The sequence below is a fragment of the Lissotriton vulgaris genome, chromosome 4_1, assembly GCF_964263255.1.
Source record: "Lissotriton vulgaris chromosome 4_1, aLisVul1.2, whole genome shotgun sequence".
NCBI classification, from domain to species: domain Eukaryota; kingdom Metazoa; phylum Chordata; class Amphibia; order Caudata; family Salamandridae; genus Lissotriton; species Lissotriton vulgaris.
This window is the reverse complement of record NC_141691.1, coordinates 568,470,989-568,488,054: the sequence shown is the minus strand read 5'-3', so window position 1 is coordinate 568,488,054 and position 17,066 is coordinate 568,470,989. Positions and strand designations below refer to the sequence as shown.

The following is a 17,066-nucleotide window of genomic DNA, read 5'->3' as shown; positions in this document are numbered from 1 at the left end:
CAGCAGGACGCCCTGGGGGCATCATTCTCCCCGGAAGAAATGCGCGAAGCCATTTTCGCACTGTCCAACGGCAAATCACCTGGCCCGGATGGACAACCCGCCGAATTCTTTAAGGCATGTTCGGACACGCTGGTTCCGGAGCTGCTCAAATTGTACCATACTGCGATGGAGGAATCAGCACTCCCAGACTCGCTCAATGAGGCAAACCTAGTCTCGCTATTGAAACCGGGTAGGGATGGCGCACTCATGGGATCCTATAGACCGTTGGCCATGCTGAATACCGATTATAAAATCTTCACCTCCCTCCTGGCCCGCCGCCTAGCCCTAGAGGTCCCAACTCTGGTACATGCGGATCAAAACGGCTTCATGCCGGCGCGGATCACATCTCGTAACCTGCGCCGCCTCTTCCGGATTCAGGAAGCGGCCTCGACACATTGGCCTAGATCGGGGTGTCTGGTCGTGGATCTGGAGAAGGCCTTCGATTCGGTGGAATGGCCATACCTGGGGGCAGTGTTAGACAGATTCGAGGTGGGAGATGCCTTTGCTGACATGGTCGGACTACTCTACCAGAGACCCAGTGTCCGAGTGAGGACGGGTGGGCTGTTGTCAGAAAGGGTCAGGGTGCGCAGAGGCACCAGACAAGGCTGCCCCCTGTCGCCCCTCCTCTTCTCTTTAGCCATTGAACCCCTGGCGGCCCTGCTGCGGGACAGAGGAGCGGAATGGGGGATCCCACTGGCTGATGGAACGCACACAGTCTCACTCTATGCAGATGACCTGCTGCTTTATGTGCGAGACCTCACTGCGGTACCAGCCGAGCTGTCGGACATCTGCCAGACCTTCGCGGAGGTCTCGGGCCTCAGGGTCAACTGGGCCAAGTCCGGATTATACTCGTTCAGCCGAGACCAGGAGGAGTGCGATGTGCACCTTGGAGGGGCCCGGCTCGCCTGGTACCCGACCACGTTTAAATACCTTGGGCTGCACATCTACAGAGACCCACAGGACATACTGGAGGGCAACCTGGTGCGCGCCATTTCCTCCTTGCGAGCCCAGATGTCCTTCTGGAAAACTCTGCCGCTGAACGTGCCCAGCCGAATAGCTCTTTCCAAAATGATAGCGCTCCCCAGGCTACTCTATCACTTCGTGAATATCCCTACGTATGTCCCCACACGGATATTTCGCGACCTGGAATCAATGCTTCGCGGCTTGATCTGGAACGCGGGGCGACCACGAGTAGCGCTGGCTAAGCTGTACTCCCCGACTGCGGAGGGAGGACTGGCTGTCCCCAACATGGAGCTGTATTACCTGGCCGCACAGCTCCAATGGGTGACGTACTGGCTCAGCGATAAGCATCTAGACGATACGGCCACCGCGGACTACCAATGGACCCACCCCCAGGTTTGCGCCCTGTTTCACCCGTTGACCAAGGGACCCCGTCCTCTACCCTTGCATATGGCCGTGGCCCGCAAATGCTTTCTCCGTAGCCTGAAACTGACACAAAATGTCAGACCGTATGCTCCTGCCCTCCCACTGTTAGGCACCCCCAGAAGGAGCGGGATGGTAACGCCGCGCAATCTGGACCACTGGATCACAGCCGGAGTAGAGACCATGGGCGACCTGTATGCTGACGGGGCCCTGCTCCCGTTTGCGGAACTATCGGAAAGCACGGGACTGCCGGCTGGGCAATTCCTACTCCACGCGTCAGTTCTGCGGGCATACACCGACTCCTGGGGAGACATCCAGGATGAACCACCGATGCACCACCTGATCCAATATCTACATGTGATGGGCAGAGGCTCGCACATCACGCATTGGTTAGCGCAGGCGCTTCTAGTCACACGCAAAAACCCACACAGCAGATCAGGGCTAAATGGGCAGCGCACCGAGGGAGGGATTAGACAGATAAGGAGTGGAACCTAGTCCTAGTCAGTCCTGTAAACGTCCCCCGCAATTCCCGCTTCCGTATCATCCAGCTGTACAAATTGCACCAGGCATACCTAACGCCGGATAGAATAAATAGATACTTCGCGATCGACACTGCTGCTTGTCCCAGATGTGACCTGCTGGGTGCAGATATCCTGCACATGCTTTGGCACTGCCCAACCCTGGCCACGTATTGGGGGGAGGTGATATCACTCCTGATTCACAGCACGGGCCCGGGTCTGCCTGACACGTGGGAGGCGTGCATTCTCGGACTATATAAAAGAACCAAACTAAACAAAACGCAGGCACGGTTCTGGGATCTGGGCCTCATCACGGCCAAACGGCTGCTCACTAGGCATTGGAAACGGCGGGAACCGCCTACCCCGACACACTCGTTCACATCCTTCACAAACTGCGCCAGGGCAGAAGGCACGGCACTTCACCGGGAAGAAATAGCGGGTCTGAGGCAGTTCCCGATCGCACAGCTCTGGGATGGCATCCTGGGGTCCCTGCAGGGGGAGGGCGCTGTCAGGGGGCTCACATAGAGTAAGCGACACTGGGAGTGGGCCACAGAGGCTACAGCTCTATTGAAGAAACCACCGCACACCGCGCCACCCCCCCCCCCAACCCAGACATGGATCACCAAGAGCGCAGACCTCAGACACGGCTCGCCACCCACACGGGCGCTCACCAGCGGTCATCGCACAGCAACACGCCCCCAGCACAGAGTCGTAGACACCGCCCCCGCAAGTGCACTCCACCCCCCCCCACCCCCTTCCCCATATATGTTCACATGTTGTAGTATCGGACCCCTGCTCACCGGCGGTGGCCTCTCCAACCCCCCCCGACACGGTGGATAGACGCCGCCAACGGCGCCCCAGGCAGCGAACACAGGCATAGACGCCGTCTACTACACCAACAGCTAGGCTACTCCACCTGACTGTTACATGCACCACTAACCAGGCCGGCAGCTGGCGAAGTACCACGGCCCAAAGGTGCTGTCTCACTTTAAGTCCGAGAACACTTGCGCATGCACACCACTGACCCCCTGATGTACTGTAGCATCATCGGCATACACCACACTGACCAGAGGTGACTCCTACTAACACCGTGCAAATGGGACAGACTTGATGTGGCGAAGCCACGAAAGGAACATTGGGACATACCGATACGAACTGTTCTGTTTAGTTTGCTGAATTCACGGCTTAGTTCTAGAAAAACTGAAAAAATAAGACGTCATTTATGGAACTATTCTTTTACTGATTTAAGGTAATGTGACCATACTGTCTGTGACCTAACATGCCAGAGACATAAGGGGCGCAACGATACGCCCTCCTGTGCAGACTTGCACCCTCACGATTTACCGTTCCTTTGCAGCCGGCCCGCAGGGTTGTAGGCTTCGCTATGTGTACTGCACTTTTGAACATTAATAAACGTCTTAAAAAAAAAATAATAATAATAATTTCCCACTACCATTAAATACTTCCAACCCGTTAGGCTAAGCACTGGTCTACATTCAATACCCAAACAAATCAGCCTCATCTCCACCCTCTCATGGGAGCGCACTGAACGTTTGCTTTTCATATAAAGGCCACTAGAAGAAGGTTTAACTTGAGTAATGCTGTACAATTCAGATCAATATTTTCTTTAGATTCTTGCTTGTTTAATCCATCTATATTGTTTCAACTAATCTCTACTCCTCAAGGAACATTATCACCTAGAGGTTGTTGTTAAGTACTCAGCAAAATCAACTCATTCCATTGTTTCGATAACTCGTTTACCTTTGTCGGTGAACATCTTGCATTTCCTTACCTACTGACCACTTCAACTATTTTCGCATATTCTTCACTTGGACTCTTCAAAGCTTTCCTCCTTGTTGCAACATTATAAAAGAGATCTTCCACCTGAAAAGTATATTAAATAAATTAGGTTTATACTTATAATAATTTAGAGTGTTAAAACAACTAAAGGTTAGTAATAACTGAAACATTTCTGTTGTTGCTCTATGGACACAGGATACTTTAAGTATGTTTATTAAACTTAACTGAAGGTTTTACAGGGGAACATGAATAACATTTTTCATAGAATGAGGGCCAAACTCTTGACCAAGCCCCCTTTGATAAAGCAAATTAAGAATTCCAAAATGTAAATATCAGGTGGGTCAAAGTAAAATATACACTAACACGAATAATTTCAAAGGATGAAATTGTCAAAGAAAGTGTTTGCACCTTAGTGTTAAGGTAAACAATGGGATAGCAGTAAATTGCAAATAAGCCTGTAGCTGGTCAGCCGAGGACTGGGAAAAGATCAGCATTCACCTGAGCATCCGGCCTTCCACTGGATACAGCCGGCCTGCTGGCCTTCCACTCTCTGCATCTCTCCCAATCCGTTATTCCTCCAAAGAGGAAGCAACAGACAAGAATGGAATTAGAACACGCATTTAGCAAAACGTGTGGAGTCTACAACATATATCCAGGGACAATGGTTATACAAAAAGAACTTTGATGAGACACTGGATTTAGAGTGCAGTCTGAAGCAAGGGAGGGTATCCTGGCGCTCAGCAGGTGTGAGGCTAGCGGCCCCTAGGGCCTTGTGGGACTACTCGAAAAGACAGGTATTCAGCTTCTTGCAGATTTCAAGAAGTGAAGAGGAGGTGTTTATGTGCAGCAGGAGGTTGTTCAACACTTTAGGAGAGATGTAGAAGAAGGCTCGCCACTAGATCTGATATTCAGTAAGCATGGTATTTTTGCAAGTTGAAATCCAGCCGAACTCAGGTGTCGGGAAGGTTAGTGAAAGCAGATGCGTTTGTTGTAGTATGCTGGGACAGTGCTTTGTAGTGCTTTGAAAGTGGGGGTGAGGTTTTGAATTGTGCTGGTTTGTGAATGTAGAGCCAGAGGAGCTCTCTTCAAGTGTGGTGTAAAGTGAGTGAATGGTCTGCAGCTTTCTGGTGAGTTTTTTGTTGATCACAGCTTACACGGCGGTTCAGTAGTCTAGCTTACTTGTGACCCAGGCATTTGAAACAGTGTTCTGGGTGTTGAATAGGAGTCCTTTGAAAATCTTCCTCAGCATCTTCAAGGTATGGAAGCAAGAGACGGTGACAGGATTAACTTTGGTAGTCATGTCCAGTTTGCAGTGGATGATGATCCGGAGGTTCTTGACGAGGGTGGTGGATTGGGTGTTGGTCCCAGCTCTGTTGACCACTAACTAGAGTCACACAGTGATATGCTGTTCTTGAAGATCATTATTTCGGTCTTGTTGGGGTCAGCTTTAGACAGTTGGTCTTCATCCAGTGGGAGATTTCAGTTATGCACGCATTGAACTTAATCTGGGTACTGGATGTCTTATTTGTGAGGGCGAGAATGAGATGCACATCCTCGGCATAGGGGGGGGGACATTGATGTATGAGAGAAGATGATGCTGGCTAGATGGATCATGTATACATTGAAGAGTGAAAACTCAGGGAGGATCCTTGCAGAACTCCCAGATGAGGTTGCATGCATCCAAGGTGTACTGTGCCAGGCTGACTGGGTCCTTCCACTCGGGAAGGAGCAGATTCATTACAGTGCCTGTCCTTGGATGCTGATGTCATGTAGGGACCGGATGAGGATGGGGTGGGGGACTGTGTCAAATGTTGCACAGAGGTCCAGGAGGATGAGGGTACCATATCTCCTCTGTTTAGTCATGCAGATGTCATTCATGGCAGCAATTAGGGCAGTTGCCATGCTGTTCTTGGGTTGGATACAAGGCTGAGTGGTGTCAAGAAGTTGGTGGTCGTTGGTGTATTCAGTGAGGTGTTAATGATTTGCTCTAAGACCTTGGCAAGCAATGGTCGCAGGGAGCTCAGCTGTAGTTGGTGAGTGCTGAAGAATCAGCAGAGGGTTTCTTCAACAATGGGAGAAAATTTGAGTGTGTTCAGGCATTTGGGAAAGTTGCAGAAACGTTGGAGGCGTTCAGAATGGGTGTGAGCATGGAGCTGATGGGTTGCAGTCTTCTGGAGTAGGCATGGTGGGGACAGGAGTCCGATGGAGCCCAAGAGTGAATGGAATTTATGGTGGGGACGATTTTTTCTAAGTTGACAAAGTTGATGTGGTTACCATTGGTTCTCTGGATAAGATTGGAAGTGTTGGGAGAGGCCTGCTGGGTCTGGTTGCGGGCTGAAGTTACTGTAAATGGTGGTGATTTTGTTGCTTTTGAAAAGAGGTGGTGCAGGGTGGAAGCAAAGAGAGAATTTTAAAGGCAGAGGAGGATGATGAAGGGGGGAGAGAAGAGGCTGAAGAAAGCAGAAGAGAGGACAGAACACCAGAGAGTGAGCCAAAAGGAAGTGCATTGACAGCATAGGAAATGGAGAGAGCGAGCTTAAAGGAATAAACAATCTTGCATCTCCTACTGCCAAGGTGCCATGGGGAAGTCGTGGCCTCGGGCAAGTTTTCATGGCATTTTCACTCAGGGTCTGGAGAGGTACTGGTAAGCAGGAGCATCAAAATAGCACTGAGGGACCATAGGTGAGGGTGACCCACTGATGGTGGTGAGAGTAGGACATCACCGCCACCCCTTCTTTGTTTTACAATTTCATATATATTTCAAGGGTAGTACAAGTAACACTTTTTTTTCTCATGAAGAGTGAAGATCCTAGAGGGCTCCAAAGTGGCAGGACATTAATTAGAAAGAGGAGCCCCAGAAAGGGGAAGGTCCCCAATTCCAGTTCTGCCTGTGTATCTTCCCATAACTGAATTTGGAAGCATACATCAAGGCTGACCTGTATTTCCTGATGTGCAGCTTATTATCGCTGCATTCCTTTTAGAATTTAGCATATAAATATGATTTCAGTCTTCATCATACAATTTCAAATTCTTGTTCCATTTTTAGCATTTAGCGTTTAAATAATACATACAAATATGCCCCTGTTACCCAATGTATTTCAGGGGTAACATTTCATCAGGGTTGGGAAGCCAATATGAGATCGCCTAAGTCAAGAGCCCCCGGCTCACAGCTCCTTCATCCAGCGGCACAGTGCATCATCAGGCGACCCCTCAGCTGCACAGCATTGGGGAGTGTCCAAACGACTCACCTGAATCCTGATGAGCCGGTTTGAGAATAAGGGTTGTCATAGGAGAGTCACTCTTCTTGGCATCGCGGGGCGATCAGACTCCCTGGGTCTAAGGCCACTCGTGCAAAGCAGCCTTTCAGCAGCCATGCATCAACTCAAGAGTGCGGGCCACACCTTGCTGCCTGGTGAAAATTGGCACTGGGTTGAAGGCGAACCTCTTCTGGCCATGCCCGAGCACCACTTACCTGGAAGACTCAGGAGGACTCTTTTGGCTGTGGCCTACCAGGTACTCCTAGGAGGGAGGAGAGCTTGGCCTACGACTGCACCACTGACGCACTTGACAGGGCCTTGATGGTGGGCCCCAGCTGGAGCAGACTTCTAAGCCCTATTCCCCTTTACTGGCACAGAGAGTAGGTCCACACCCACCTGGGAGACGCTGCAGCTTCTATGACCGGGGGATCCTTCTGGCGAGCCCCAGCATATGACTTCTGACCAGGTGGAGGATTTTCCGACCCTCCCTCCCGATGCCTGATGAGCCACAGGGACCTCTAGTGCTCCAACTACATTTCTTTGCTCTCCACAGTAAAGATTGACTCTCCAGGGGTCTGACTGGCAGACAGCAACCAAACTACTTGTACTGCCCTGCCCCCCGGAACCAGCAGGCCCAACTATTCAACGACATTATGTGGGCACCTGGATCCCTTTGGCCGTCATAATTGGACAGACGAAACATCTGAAGTCAATGTCCTCACTAGTCTCAGTTACCCTAGACGTCACTCGCCTAAATACTTCCAAGAAGAACCCAAATTAGCTTGATGCCATTCTGCAGGCAATCAAGGCTTCCTGCCTGAAGATATTACCTTCCTACACGACGACTAGTGTAAACTGACAGAATGCGACACCAAGTCAAAGAAGACGCTCTCTAAACTCCAGCCCCACACACTTTGCCTTCAAAAGCAACTCACGGAACACATCCATTTTCTTGAAGACTGTGCAGACACCACCGAAGGATGAGCCAGAAATCGTAATATAGGGTTATGGGCCTCACAGAGGGCAAAGAAGGCCAAACCATAGTGCATTATTTGGAGACTTGGTTCAATGTTCTGTTGGCCCCCAGGACCTCACACTGTTCTCCTCTACTGAGAGGGGTGATTGAGTGCCAGCTATGGGCCCCCGGCAGAGGCTCCCCCATGCCCAATAGTAGAAAAAAATCCTTTTCTTTAAGGACCGATGTCTATCCTTAAAAAAGTGAGTCAATCTGACCCTTTTCTGAAAGATAATCAGTGAATGCTTATCTTCCTGGACTACACACTGGCAGTTCAAAGTCACGTGCATCATTCCTGGGAATTAAGTGAAAACTAAGAGCTGGGTATCAAATCAGCTCTCTTCTTCCCGGCTTCATTTTGGAGACAAAGGCTTACTTTTTACTGAGGTCTCTGATGCCTGAGAATGGGTGGAGACTCAGGCGCTACCCCCAAGGCGAAAAGAAAGCAGGGGTCCATCCACTTGGAGAGGTTCGGTCGGTGTTCCTTGGTGGCTGCTGCCCCCCCCCCTTCACCAGCTTGAACTAGATTTGTGCAGGCCCCTATCTGCTCTGGATGAGGCGCTTGCTTTCCGGAATCATCTCAGAGACTGAAAATGCACCTTGATGAGGTCTCCACCTCGATCCAACTATGCAACCATGTCTCGCCTTCTCAAGTGACAACCCCCATGCCAGACAGCAGACGCTCTTCCATAGTACGATCCTCATTGCGCTGACTACTCTACGACCGGACGCATGATGATACTTTATGAACTCAGAGCTGACACTTCCACAATGTAAACCGGGAGTGCCTGAAGGGGGTCCAGGGCCCAGCTTCTGGAGCCTTCTCTGCCCCCTCCAGAGCAGCTAGAACTTACTTTTCTTTGGCTGAATATGGGATGCCCTGCCGGACATCCTTCTGTCATTGAACCCTGCACACCCTCATGTCTTTGGCAGTACCTCTGAGGACTGATGTTTGTATGGTTTGGGCACCCGGCCCTGCACCTCCTGCCCATAGTATTTTGATTGTTTTGTTGCTTGGACTTTCTTTTTTCCCCTCTTGTTGAGATTTAACCCGTCTCTAGCCCCTGCCCTTTTTCTAAGAACCCTACCCAGTCCCCTTTGTATATCTGCATGGTCACGCCTCCGTGGAAGCACCTGAAGGGGTTACACTCAGCTGGATGATTGGCAGGCAGTATAATTTCCTGGAATATTCAGGGCCTACATAGACCCTCTAAACACTATAAAATCCACAATTAGCTTAAACCTAAGGGAGTCTAGATAGCCTTACTCCAGAAAGCTTACATCACTCGGGCTGAAGGAACCAGACTCCAGAATTGATAGAGAGGCCAGATCTTTACCATCAACTTCTCCACATATACCCAGAGTACACTGATTTGGGTGTGGTTAGGTGTCCCCCCTACTGTGGTATCCCAAGATGTAGATCCAGAAGGGAGATATGAATTCCTGGAATTCAGACTGGATGTTTACCCCCTTCCCCTCCCCCACTCCTAGCCAGCGTTTATGTGGTGAGCACAAAACAACTGCAGTTTTTCATCGTCTGTCCTCTCACTTGGAGACATTTCCCTTGGCTACTTGGTGGTCGTGTAGGGGCAGTTGGGGTGGGGACAGGGTTCAGGCGGGGCGCACATCAAATGTGTATTAGACTCTTCCTTGGGCCACTCCCACCCTCACCTCCTGAAAACTCTCACAATTACTAACTCAGCTTATGAGGACAAGAGCCCAATAGTGGTCCAAGGCAGACATTTGGCATCATCCTCATCTGAGGATACATGACACATGTGCACACTTGTGCAAGATGTTCTGCTCCTCGGAACTATGCCCCTTAGTATTCCCGTCAGACTACCTCGATCTGGAGTTATAAGATCGCATCCCTCTACTCATGGGCATGAATTGGGGGAGATTCCCTTTCCCGGTTCCCACATGGCACTTGCAAATCTCCACCCTCAAAGAACCAGTGTTTAAGGAACCTATCTTTGATCATATGAGGGGATAGTGGTCAGGGGCTTTTGTACACAATCTAACTCGGGGGAGTGGAACTGTTGTTTCAAGCATTAAATACGTCTGAACAACAGTACAGAGAGCAAGAACGGTGTGCTAATGAAGACCCTCCCTCTGGCCCGATTCCTTCAGATCCAGAAAAACGAGGCTCCGATAATGGAACACTTGCGCTGCTTGTACTACACCGCTTACACTGCCCTCACGCACTTGGAGGGTGTTAAATCGGGAAACCTCCTCAAATGATTGATGACTAAAGAAACCAGGCAACCCCAGATTGTTTCCCTCTGCAACCCCACCGGCACTCTACTCTACAAACAAAAAGATATACATGGCGCTTTTATCACGTCCAATTTTTCTGTTTACTCTACACAAAACTGGTAATCGGGGTGAAATATGGGAGACAATTATCGGATTCCATCCCGGTGGAAAGGGCACCAGACATATATGGCCCCTTTCTCTTTTCATTGGCAATGAATCCCCCGGCTGAGTGGCAGGGACTTGGGCATACCCCTTCCAGATCACACACACACCATTTCTCTCTACACCTATGATGCCTGTTTGGATATGTGGGATATATTCCCACATCACAGAGGTTTTAGCACACTTTGGTGACCTTTTGGGCTAATGGGTCAATCGGCATATTCCTCTGTCTCTGGCAATGAAGTTGATTGATCTGAGAGAGGACCCGGGTCTGCTGGGAGCCCACCTACTTCCCATAACTGGGGATTCAAATCTTTTAATCTGTCCCCGACTTGCTTGATGCCAAACAGAAGGTGGTGGTGTTATAACTGTGCTCACAAGTGACGTTCTGGTGCTCTCTCCCTTTGTTGGTGATGGGCATAATAACAGTCTCTAAGATGGTGATGCTCCTCCTTCTTCTTTACTACTTTGTGAACCTTCCCCTCATTCTTCCTCATGTATTGTTGTGACGATTGCATGCCCTCATTGGATACCTCATATGGTACAACTGTAGCAGACAAGTGGCCCTTGTGAGACTGCAACATCTACCTCCTCATCCCACCACAAATACCAGAGAGGCCTCGGGGTCCCAATTTGAATATTTTTATGTGGCTCCCAATTACAATGGGTCTTAAACTGGTTCTTGGGTCGTTTTCTAGAGGACAAAGACTATGTTAATCGCCCACTCTCCCAGGCATCACTCCCAATGCTAGTACTCTCAGGGACCCAGCCCAAACCAGACTCTCCACGCTTAGTCTGGTAGCACTTACCTGTCTTGGCAGGGCTTTACACCTTACTCATCCCATGCTCCATTATGTACCTGCTATCCCTTAACTGGGACTGCGGTACTGCCACGGTTGCATTACTGGCCAGGACCTCACCCTTTGGACCAGAGCTGGAATCAGCACCCTGGGGGAGCTTTTGTCCTTCTCGGCCCTGGTAGATCAATTTAACCTCCCTGAAGGGCAATTCCTATCATATGCCACCTTGACAGACTAGCTCTGCGACCTTTAGAGGGTTCAGGACGAGGAGCTAACCATCCACCAACTTCTCCAGGCCTTGAATACTTTAGGTGACAGTGTTAGGTTGATCAGTTGACTTGCTGGGGCTTTATAAAAGCAAACCCGGGGGCGTGGCCAAACTTGTCTACCTGCATGGGGGTGCTGGCTGGCCCGGAAGCCCCTTATCACCTGGGCATTCCCCAACCTATCTTGGCATGTGGAGAAGAAGCTGTGGAGCTGAAGGGACAGTGACAGAACAGTGAGCGCCTCAGAATGCTTTTGTAGAGCTTGGGGGGTGGGGGGCGCATGGACTCATGGGCTGTCGGGTACTCCAAGGCAGGAGGGAAGGTGACCCGGCTCCCCAGCATTGAGGACTATCCTGATCACCACACACCCACCTACTACAGTTGCCAGATGTGCCAGTGAGCGGGTGGACATTAAGCTACGACGCTGGAGCAACCTTGAGCAAAGCAAGTACTGGGCCCCACTTTCCCTGCCGTGCCTGGGGGCTAGTCCGCCTAAACCTTTGTAGGCATATGGAGGTCCTGTGCACCCCAGTGGCGTGATCCGCCAAAAGACCATCCAGACCACCCCACCCCCGAACATGAGGATCATCACCAGGGAGCTCTAGATTGACTTCTCCAGGTGGAGCTTTTCTCCCTCTGGTGGCCGTCTCATTTTGAACTTTAGCCCACCCACTGCAGCGACACCCCTGTCTGTCTGACTAACTGGACTGACCGAGGCGGACCATCCCCTCACTATGACCAGGGTCAAGACCGCCAAAGATAGTTTGTTTGGTGATCTCTCTACGGTTCAAGCCAGCTGCAACAACCATGAGCAATAAAACGTAGCCACCCCGACAGACTGCCGCATCATCCCTCAGCTCTACTATCATTCATTGAATGATTTCATAGCGAAAAGGCCCAGAAGTTATTTTAAAAGTTGTCTCAATGACTTGCATAGGGACATGACAGCTGTGGGTGACAGAGTGGATGACAATGAGCGCACCATGGACTTTCGAGCAGAAATCGCTGTGGAAACTAGAGGCGCAAAACATAGACCTCTCGGCAAAACAGGAGGACATAAAGCCTTAAAAAAAAAAATCGCAGACGTTGCAATACCCTTCGTATAAGTGGGATACCAGGCAGTGCTGAGGGTGATGACATTCACCTGAGACCTCATCACTGCCATGCGGGGGGCGCAAAGAAGGCCAACCCTTAATCCTGGACAGAGCACAGAGGGTGGTAGCTTTGGCAATCCGCCCGGGCTCCCTCCCCGATATCCTGACCAGAGTCCACTTCTTAATGGATTAAGGCGGACCTTGTCTTCTGCAGCCATACAATGCAAATGTATCAAGACCTCTCCCCATTGACACTCAAAAATATTTCAAACCAATGGAACAAGGCAACAATTATCAGTGGACTCAGCACTTGGCCTACTTTTATAGTGGAACGGCAAGAAACAGACAATTCGCTCACTACAGGGAGTAAAATGCACACTCAACTTACAGAAAGATACTCCTTACGAGGGCCTTCCTCCTGCCCAATCCAATCCAGAGACTCCAGCAACTGGAGGCCTGTCTGGGGGAAATCCTCTGTTCATGGCACTGTGGCTGCAGCCTCTTGCCCTGCCAAAAAAAAGATAATCGCCCATCTCCGCAGCATGAAACAGGATCCTTCTAACTCGACCAACGACCACTGACCCCACTGGTCTCAGCTAAAGATCAGGCTCCTCCATGCAGACGTGCCATAGAAATTACACAACAGCCTTTCTGCTTCACGGCTGAGCCCACGGACTGGAGCTGGACCCAATTTGTCTTGAGTATTGTTTGCTCTAACTAACCATTACTTTCTCCTACAGGTTGTTTTTTACTGGCTGGCCCGCTTCCCCCTTTACTGGGTCATTCTCCATTGAGGGTTACACCTCTGAAGCGATTGGGGTGATCACTCTTACTCCTCTCTGGATGGAGTGGTCCCCATGATTGGACCATGTTGGCCCCCTAGTTTTTCAAACAATTCAACTCTCCCTTGTAAGCCTCCCAATATTCCCCCTGCTCTACTAGACACTTCATTGTGGGGTTTTTATTCACTGGCTGCGATGCCAGAACCTAGGTAGGTGTTCACACTCACACAGCTTCGCTCTACTCCCACACACACTCACTGCTGCTATTAAACTCCTCTCTCTAACCATTCGGGGGCCCAACTCTCCCAATAAGCACAGCCAGGTAAGGAGATATCTGCTACAGCATGACCCCGATGTAATCTATTTACAGGAGACACATCTTCTCAGGGAAGACTGCTGCTGCATACTTCCCCCTAAATACCACTGCCAACACTGGGCTTACACAAACACTAAGACATTGGAGGTTGCTATTTCTCTTCAAACGAGGCTTCTACTTCAGAGTAGTGAAACTCTCTAGGGACCGAGATGGGCGATAAGTTGGGAGAAACAGAGACACCTTGGCATTCCTTAATATCTACGTCCTTTATCAGGCACAGAATGCATTCCTCCCATAAGTACTCAAGAACCATTTGGGCAGTGTGGGAGGGGGCCTAGTGGTGGGGGCGATTTTAATCTGTTATGAGATCCTGACCTCGGCATAAGCCCAACACACATCCAAGGAGCAGGAGCCATGTCAGGACTGCTCCGAAGGGAGTTAATTGAAGCAGGACTAATTGACACTACCGTCACCCTGATGTGTGAGATGAATCTTTTTACTCCCATGTACACCTCTCTCCACACCGACTACCTCTTCATTTCACACTCCCCCGTAAGAGACTTGGAATCCGGTTGAATATCAGACATCTCAATATCAGACCACACACATATAGAACTCACTTGGACACAATGCCCTGATGGCCACTGTGCCCCTCCGCGTTGGCGACTCCCTTCCCATCTTCTTTGGGATCCAGTAGATAGGGCTTCGTTAAAGAAACCAATGATAAATACTTTAAACTCCAGGCGCTCCTGAATACTCTTCACACCCTGCGGGACAGCTTCAAAGCCACCATCCGCGGAGTCATATCCACCATTTCCAAAGCCAGGGCCCGCGAAGCGGGCCTAATAAAGACAAAGATCAGCTCCCTCAAACATACAGACAAGCAACTACCCACGAAACGCACCAAGAGGCAACTAGCTAACCTGAGGGATCAACTCTGGGTCTTACATACAAGACTGAAAAGTGGCTTCTGGCACTCAAACTAACCTTTTACGAAAGGGGGGGGGGACACGGTGGGAACCCACTTGGCGTGCAAATTGCGACACCAGGCCCGATCATACATCTCCAAGATTCGAAAGGAGGCCTTCCAAACATACTATCAAACCCTATATACAGGGGAGGGGGGGGGGTGGGGGGGTGGAGATCAAACCGCCATTGATTCATAGTGGTCAGACTGCCTGTGGCCCCTTTTGCCCCCAATATCATTTGCGATCTGAAACTATCCTCTTTGGACAAACACTGGAGAGCCCTCAGAGAGCTCCCGAAAGAGAAAACACCAGGCCCGGACGGCCTGACTTTTTTTTACACAATTTTCTTCTCCCAGCTGTGAGACCATCTTCTCAAGCTCAACAACTCTCTCTCAAACCACCTGCCTCAAAGCCACGATGTCTGCTGCCAAAATTGTTCTCATACCGAACCCTGGTAGATAGCAGACTCTTTCTTCGTCCTTTTACTCCTCAACACAGATGCAGAAATCTACACAAAAAAGCTAGCAAACAGTCTTGAGGCACTCCTGCCCATCCTGAAGACCGAGACCAGGTGGGCTTCATTAAATATGGACAGGGCCTGGACAACATTTGTCGGTACGTATATCTGGTTGTGAAGGTACACGGGCATAATATTCCACCTCTTCTGTTGTCCCTAGATGGCAAGAAGGCTTTTGAGAGGGTGAACTGGAAGTTGTTATGAGTAGTCCTGCACAAACTAGGAGTAGGCCCCAACATGATAAATAAGATAATGGCCTTCTGCACAATGCCAACAAAGACCATTAAGCTATACTTTTTACCCTAGCCTTTGAGCCTCTAGCCATCCATCTCTGGCAAAACAGTAAATTAAGGGCATCTCGTTTGGTGGGCAGACCCACAAGGTCCTATTGTTCACCGAGGATTTACTCCTCACCTTGTCTATGCCAGAGTCCTTCTTTCCTGCAGTGGTATGGGCCCTTTAGGCCTTTGAATTGGTATTGGGTTGGTTATAAAATAAATATATTCAAACCCCAGGCGCACAACCTCACTGTCAAACTGGACCATCTCCCACACCTCCAAACCCTTGTTCCATTCCAGTGGGCCACATGCTCCATCCAATACCTAGGCTTTACCAGTATTGGCACCCTTAACACGTGGACGAAGGCCAATTGGCCCCACTGCAGTAGAGCAAACCTTGAAGACATCCAATGGTGGCGTCCTCTCCATATTTCCTGGCTAGACCTCTTCAATGTAGTTAAGATAAATATTTTTGCTGGTTCTTATATTTATTTCAGTCCCTACCCACATCCATCCCCACAGAAGATATTGAAGCATTACAAGGGGACCTTTGCACCTTTATTTGGAGGGGAAACTACTTCGCATCTTCAATGCCCTTCTTATGCTCCCCAGATACCGGAGCAGCTTCTCAACCTTCAAGACTAGTAATGGGAAGCCCACCTTCGCTTTATTTTGGAATGGGTGGTGAGGGGGGAAAAAAATATTGGGTGCAAATGGACAGATCTGTGGCATGTAGACCACCCTGGGACCTGGCCTTGCTCCTGAGACACTTCAGCCCACGTAGTGCTTATTTTGCTACTCCGATACGAACGGTCTTGGAGGTATGGGACAGACTCGCACTTCAAAGGAACTTCTCCAACTTTCCCTCTCCAAATACTTCCATCGCACGCAATCCTGATTTTACGCCCACGCCCCCCTGAGATTCCTTCTCAGCATGGTTTAAGGGTGCATGTAGAATATTGCAAGATCGTTTTCAAGGCAAATCCATAAAATCTTTCTGAGCACTACGACTCCCTGATGCCACGAGACACCAATACTTCCACTTACGCCACTGGGCACTACATCCCCACCAACACTTTAGCAGCTACGCGCTCCCTCACCCCTTTTGAATCTCTTGTCTGCAATTTTGAGGGCACCCACGGACTAGTGTCAAAGACCTATCCAGTGCTACATCAGTCCTGTCTCTTACCTAGCCATTTAGATCAACGGACGTGGGAATCAGACTGCGCCCGAGACATCACGAGTAAACAGTGGGAAACCTTATGGCATGATATTCCAAAGATTTATAGGAGCATCCCCCAGCAAGATAGGGCCTATTAGGTCATGGTCCGGTGGTACTATACCCAGCCCGCTTACACTATCTACCCGAATGCATCGCCAACTTGTTGGCGTTGTGGGAAGCAGAAGGGAGACTTTCAACAGATGTGGAGGACATGCCCACCTATCGCTCTTTTCTAGAACAAAAATCATAAGCCACATAAAAAGCACTTTGGGCTACCTAATCCTGGCCGACTACAGCATTGTTATCTTAGGGCTGCGTCGCTCAGCACTTAAAGCAATGACACCAACACTGGTCCCGGACAAAAAATTACGTTACAGCCAAACAGCTGATTGT

General features: G+C 49.9%; 1 protein-coding gene across 1 annotated transcript in view; it reads right to left on the bottom strand.

The window, feature by feature from the left end:
* Positions 1–17,066, bottom strand: part of MLH1 (mutL homolog 1) — a 373,421-nt gene that overhangs the window by 266,727 nt on the left and 89,628 nt on the right. The window contains exon 6 of the mRNA XM_086967291.1: positions 3,733–3,824. Coding sequence (XP_086823417.1) covers positions 3,733–3,824 — 92 coding nt within the window. The remainder of the gene's footprint in view (positions 1–3,732; positions 3,825–17,066) is intronic.